Source organism: Photinus pyralis, unplaced genomic scaffold (genome assembly GCF_008802855.1).
Source record: "Photinus pyralis isolate 1611_PpyrPB1 unplaced genomic scaffold, Ppyr1.3 Ppyr1.4_LG1, whole genome shotgun sequence".
In the NCBI taxonomy this organism is placed as follows: Eukaryota; Metazoa; Arthropoda; class Insecta; order Coleoptera; family Lampyridae; genus Photinus; species Photinus pyralis.
This window is the reverse complement of record NW_022170249.1, coordinates 5,151,332-5,157,229: the sequence shown is the minus strand read 5'-3', so window position 1 is coordinate 5,157,229 and position 5,898 is coordinate 5,151,332. Positions and strand designations below refer to the sequence as shown.

The 5,898-nt window shown below is 39.0% G+C and overlaps 1 protein-coding gene across 1 annotated transcript; it reads right to left on the bottom strand.

Annotated features, from left to right (window-relative positions):
- Positions 1 to 398: 398 nt before the first annotated feature.
- Positions 399 to 1,568, bottom strand: LOC116167273 (uncharacterized protein K02A2.6-like). Its single transcript, XM_031482631.1, has one exon. The coding sequence runs from the start codon at positions 1,566 to 1,568 to the stop codon at positions 399 to 401; it is 1,170 nt and encodes a 389-aa protein (XP_031338491.1).
- Between the last annotated feature and the right edge of the window lie 4,330 nt (positions 1,569 to 5,898).

Sequence of the window (5,898 nt, the reverse complement as noted above, 5' to 3'; positions counted from 1 at the left end):
GGTTTAATCCCTGACTCAAGAGTCACATTTCACAACCTGTACAATGAGATTTTCACTCACAACAGAGAGAAAGTTCATAGAATTAAAGATGGTATTTACAAAGACAGAGAGAACAACGATCTCAAATATTACAATCAGGCTCATGCCCGATCCCACTTAGTACGTGCTAACGAAGAGGATAAAATACGAATGGTATTTGGAGTCCCAAAACTGATGATACAAGTAGAAGCCATGTTTTTATGGCCACTTGTAAATGATTTAGTAAATCGAGATGGCCCAATGCTTTGGGGCTACGAAACCCTCAAAGGCGGATGGTACAAGATATATAATTATATGTCAGCACCACCTACCCCTTCGACATACCTAGCTTTCGACTGGAAACAGTTTGATAAAAGAGCTCAGTACGAAGTAATTGACGACCTTCTTGGAGCTACCGGTGTCACCTGGTCTCTTTCAGTCGCGTCGGCTCTGGCAGTTTCCTGCGTTGGTGATAGAACTGGGGTAGCTGTTGCCAGAGTGGGCTCCGCGGCCACTGGTGAGTCCCCTTGTTGGCCATGAAAACGAATACGTCGCAATATGGGCTCTTCAGGCGTTGTTTTTCGTTGTTGGTCGACACCTGTTTCTTTGATATTTTCTGCGAACATTCTAATTTGGTCAATATGACGTTTCACGGTTTTATCCCCATGTTTAATTTCATAGTGAAGATCTCCGAGGCGAGCAGTCATAACGCCTGGGAGCCATTTGTCCATGTTTTTGTTTCCAGATAAGAAGTATACATCTTGTCCAACGTTTAGTATGCGGAAGGTAGAGCTCATGTTTGCTTGATGTTTCTGGGTGACTCTTGTCTGGACATCGTCAGGTCTTGTCAGGTCAAGACGAGTTCGTAGGTCGCGCCCTAGGAAAAGTCGGGCCGGTGGAAGCATCGTAACGGAATGTGGAGCCTTCCGGTATTGACGAAGGAACTCGTTTAGGTTGCTCCGGAGCGTTTCTTTGGTTGTTTTCATTGCGTAAAGCGCATCCTTCACAGTTTGAATGTAGCGTTCTGCTTGCCCGTTTGTAGAGGGATGGTAAGGTGCCGACAGATTGTGATACTTCACGCCACTATTTCGTAGGAAGCTTTTAAAGTCATCTGCGATGAACTGCCTACCATTGTCTGAAACTACCGTAACTGGCACACCGTATGCCGTGAATAAATCGTCCAGGATTGTAATTGTGGCGGTGGCTGTCGTGGAAGTCGTAGGTCTTACTTCAAGCCATTTACTGTAGGCATCTACGATGATCAATAGCATTTTGTCTGCTACTGGACCCGCGTAATCAATGTGAATGCGTTCCCACGGTGCTTTAGGGTATTCCCAGTGATGTTCTCGAAACTTGGGCGGAACGTGAGCGTGTCTGATACAATCTGTGCAGGACTTTGCTACATTCTCAATGTCCGTGTCGATTCCCGGCCAAAACACAAAGGAACGTGCCATTGCCTTCATCTTGACTATACCTAAGTGGGCCGCATGCAGGTCTTTGAGGATAGCGTGTCGTAACGTCGGTGGTACGACCACTCTATGTTCAAACATCAGACAGTTCGCAGCGAGTGTATACTACTTAACCTCTGGCGCTTTAAAACCATGTTGGGCTAAGTTTTGGCCCGTTTCTAAAAGTTGAATAATTCGGCCGAGATGCAAGTCTTTTCTAGTTTCGGATTTGACAGGGAGCTGTTGAATCTGATGAATTGTGAAAAAATCGAAATCGTCAAACCCATCTACATATATATATATATATATATATATATATATATATATATATATATATATATACACACGATACAATAAAAGAAGATATGAGACATAGCCGCATTGAATTCGGCCGAGTTCGCGCATGACGTCACGTATAGAGTAACGTTTGAGTTTGCACGGTTTTTCTATATGATTATTAATGCTTTATTTCATTAAATCCATTCTGATTATCTTTGGGGCGCGGCGCGGGCGGTTGCCTTGTATAGAAAACTAATTGTTACATATTTGTCCCATTGTAAGTAGATATATACAAAGTACTCCTTCAGAATTATAAAATAAAATTGGTTGCGTGGCCACATGTCGTATAAATAAAGTAAGGGTTTCATAGTGGTATGGTATCTCCATTGTCATATTCTATAAGTATAATCGTTCTTTTTAATTGAAACAATTTAATACAAACAAGTTTTCGCGTAAATTTAATTACATAAACCTATTTTATTCGCTTCAAAACGATTAATCGTCTACAGCACAGAAAACACATTATACTTTTCCGAAATTTTTTCTGCAATTCGTTCTTCTCTCTTATTCTTATGACAACCGCGTCTTTCTATTTTATTTGGCAGGTATTTTGACGGGATATCCTCTTTTTTAAGAGGTCGATAATTTTTTGGCGCATATCCCAACAACTCGTGCCTTAAGTTTCTCTCATAATCGCTTTCAGTAAAATGTTTTGAACAAATTTTCGCACTGCAAATATTAAATTTGTCCTTACGCTTACACAAACGCTGCCATACACGTTGTAAGTTCTTAGCTTTTGGAAAGCCAAAAAACTTTATTTCGCGATCATAATTCTTCGATTGATTGTCTACATGACAGCCATACACCGCACATCTCATTTTAAACGCTTTTTATTTAAAAACTCGCAATTAAAATATGTACTTCCACGAAATATACAAGCGATAAATTACAGTTTCTTTGTTCACTCCTCGTTTTACTCTTTACGTGACGTCACGTAGGTCCGCCCACCTGTGCGATGTCATATCTTCTTTTATTGTATCATATATATATATATATATATATATATATATATATATATATATGGGCATAGCTTACGTCACATTTCATTTTAATTATAGGAAGTGTGGCCCTCTCGATCGAGATCGCGTCTGGTGATCTACAGGGTATCGATGAAAATATATTCCACCCAATAGCGAAATTGGTGATCCAGTGAAAAGCACTCAATCATTAGGAGGTACTACATCTACATCTAACCAGCAAATACCTGTTACAAAAAGTAGTGTAGAAGAGCGGCAAGTAGCGGTAGCAGAAAGGAAACTGGTTATTGAAGAACATAAAATGCATTAGAAAATAAAAAGCTTGATTTAGAACATAAGGAACGCATGGAAAGGCTAGAAATAGAAAAAAATAACTAAAACAGAGTTAGAACAAAGAAAATTATGAAATTACTTGTTTCGCAACAGCAACTTATAGCTAATAATCTTGCAAAGAAATAAAAATAGTGTTTTATTTATCAACATATGTACATATCAATAAAATTTAATTCAGTATACCAAATACTCATTAAGGGTTGGTGGTACAGTTTGAAAATAAATAGCAGTTTGACTACCGTACAGACGTGTGGCAATTAGTAAGTAATATTGCCACTTTATACATAGTTGGTAAATCTTGCAATAATTTTTGATTTTTTCTAAAATCTACAAATGTAAATGCTTTTTGAAAACCCCATTCTACTGACACTCTCAAATTTTTCATTGAACGATTAAATTCCTGTTGATATGGAAGTAGATCATCAATCCTTCCTGGATAAGGTGTAAGAAGCAGCTCCATTAAGCCATAAGCTGGATCGCCATACAGACAATAGTTCTCATTTGCATTAAACACGGCTTTCTGCTCCAATTCATCATATAACAAGGATTCCCTGAAAATTGCAGCGTCATGTCTTCTGCCGTGGTAAAGCACCCTCCAAGCTGGCTATTATACCATTTGGACACATCATTGACTGAAATTTCAGGCAGTGGAACGGCTTATGACCAGAATTATATTGCTTTTGGTCTAGTGATGGCCGACAGATCTGCCTAGCAGTTCCATCAATACACTCCCAACAATTAGCTATTACTCCTCCTTTTGCTTCAACAGCCTAAAAAAAATAATGAAAGTATACATAACATTCTACAGCGCAAACTATATATATATATATATATATATATATATATATATATAATACCAAAATTTATTTAGGCGACTGCGTATCTCAGGCTGATCCTCCATTGGAAGCGTAGTCGCGCGACAGGGGGGTTCCTTATTATTAGTCGCTTATAATCGCCCTACGTTGTGTACAGGATTGTGTTGTTTTTCGACATGGAGAACGAAAAGTTGATTGTTGCTACTCGCGGGAAGTCGCCGTTGTGGGACATGAGAAACAATAGGTATCATTCTCGGGATATTCAGAGGAAATTGTGGGCGAATAAGGTTGCGGAAGAAATAGGTGTTGATGGTGTACCAAGCACTACTACACATATCGACTGTTTTTATCGACTGTTTTTATGACATCTGAACTGTAACTAAGTGTTTGAACCACCAGTTCTTAGTCGATTCGTCTTCTACGGCTTCGACGGTCCTCACATCCATAACTTTACAAGCTACCTTGAAATGATTTAATCTCCCACACTTATGGAATTTGGTTCCAAACGCTGGGCACTTGTTAATTCCATGCTTCAAATTACACGGTGTACAGAGGAACACCTTTCCCTTTTTCAGCAGTTTGGGTATCGGATTTAGTAGATCGCACTCCTTCACGTTTTCCCTCGCGTTTTCCTTTGATTTCTGTCACCTGTAAATTTTTGCTATCGCGGATGCTTTTCATTTGAGATCCTAACGCTTCACTGGTGCGACAAGCTTCAATCACTGTTCCCAAGTCAGACTGGTCCATTGTTAAAATTTTCTCTTGCAAGCCTTTGTCAAGAATCTCTAGCACGCCTTTGTCAAGAATCCCTAGCACGAGCCTATCCCTAATCATGTTCTCTTCCTTTTGAAAGTCGCAACGTTTTGCTAATTTCTTAATTTCGGCGACTGTGAAGTACCTATGGGTTTCTGACCGTTCCTCGCAATGTATCGAGTTACGTGGCGGCAAACCGTATAATTAAGTAGAATGTATTAGGTTACGTAGGGGCGGTAAACCTATGTAAGTTAATTATTAGAAAGTGAACACAAAACCTTCCCCATACACTTGGAATAATCTTTAATTGTAATGCGACATGTTTCGGCTAACAAGCCATCATCAGGCCTAAAATGTTGTACGATTACAAATTTGTCTCACAAGAGTGATAAAACTTACAAGATGTTATAATATCCGAACGGCTTCGAAATATTAATAATACAAGTTAAAAATTAATCGACCCTGACGGGGACGAAGAATTGAGCAAGTTTAAAGATCGGGAGTCCTGAAGGGAACAACCGACCGAAGAACACAGCAACAACTAAAACTTAACGATTAATAATCTCTTAACATAGCAAATATAACTTACAATGAGAGGTCGACCCACAATCGGTACGACATCGAACAAGTACGGTCCAAAGGCCTAGACGGGGGAAGAGGACCGAGCAAGTGAAAGGTCAAGAAACCCTGAAGGAGTAACTAACCGACCATCACACATCAACCACATCAAATCTAAAATAAAGAATATGTTAACATAACCTATCTCGGCGGAAAAACCTTACTTACAGATTGAAATAATTACATTACTAGACAGAACATGGTCGAAATTAAGGATTTCACCCACTACACAGCGGGATGATTAAAGTAGTCGAAAAGTACGTTAATACATGTTAAAATTGAACCGGTCAATTCAAGACGCCGTGACAAACAGTGGAACAGAAAAAGTCAAAACCCCTAGATATCACTACAGTTACTAGGAATGTACATGGTGTTGCAATATACAAGGTGTTACAAAAGTAATAAAAATTAATTAAGAAATAGCAAATTTTTGTCCGGGTAAGTGATTTCATTGAGGGATGTACTGGGATTCTCCTTAACACGTTTGTGAATTTCTTTCATTTCGAGGCAATCAAATTTTATGCTTTTATTGCAAAAACGAAGGAATTTAACATTATTAGAACGGGTGTCCAGTTTCCAAAATATGAGAGGCAAAAA

What these genes read in the sequence shown, in the direction of transcription:
- LOC116167273 (XM_031482631.1), bottom strand. Translation starts at nt 1,568, where the DNA reads ATGTTTGAACATAGAGTGGTCGTACCACCGACGTTACGACACGCTATC.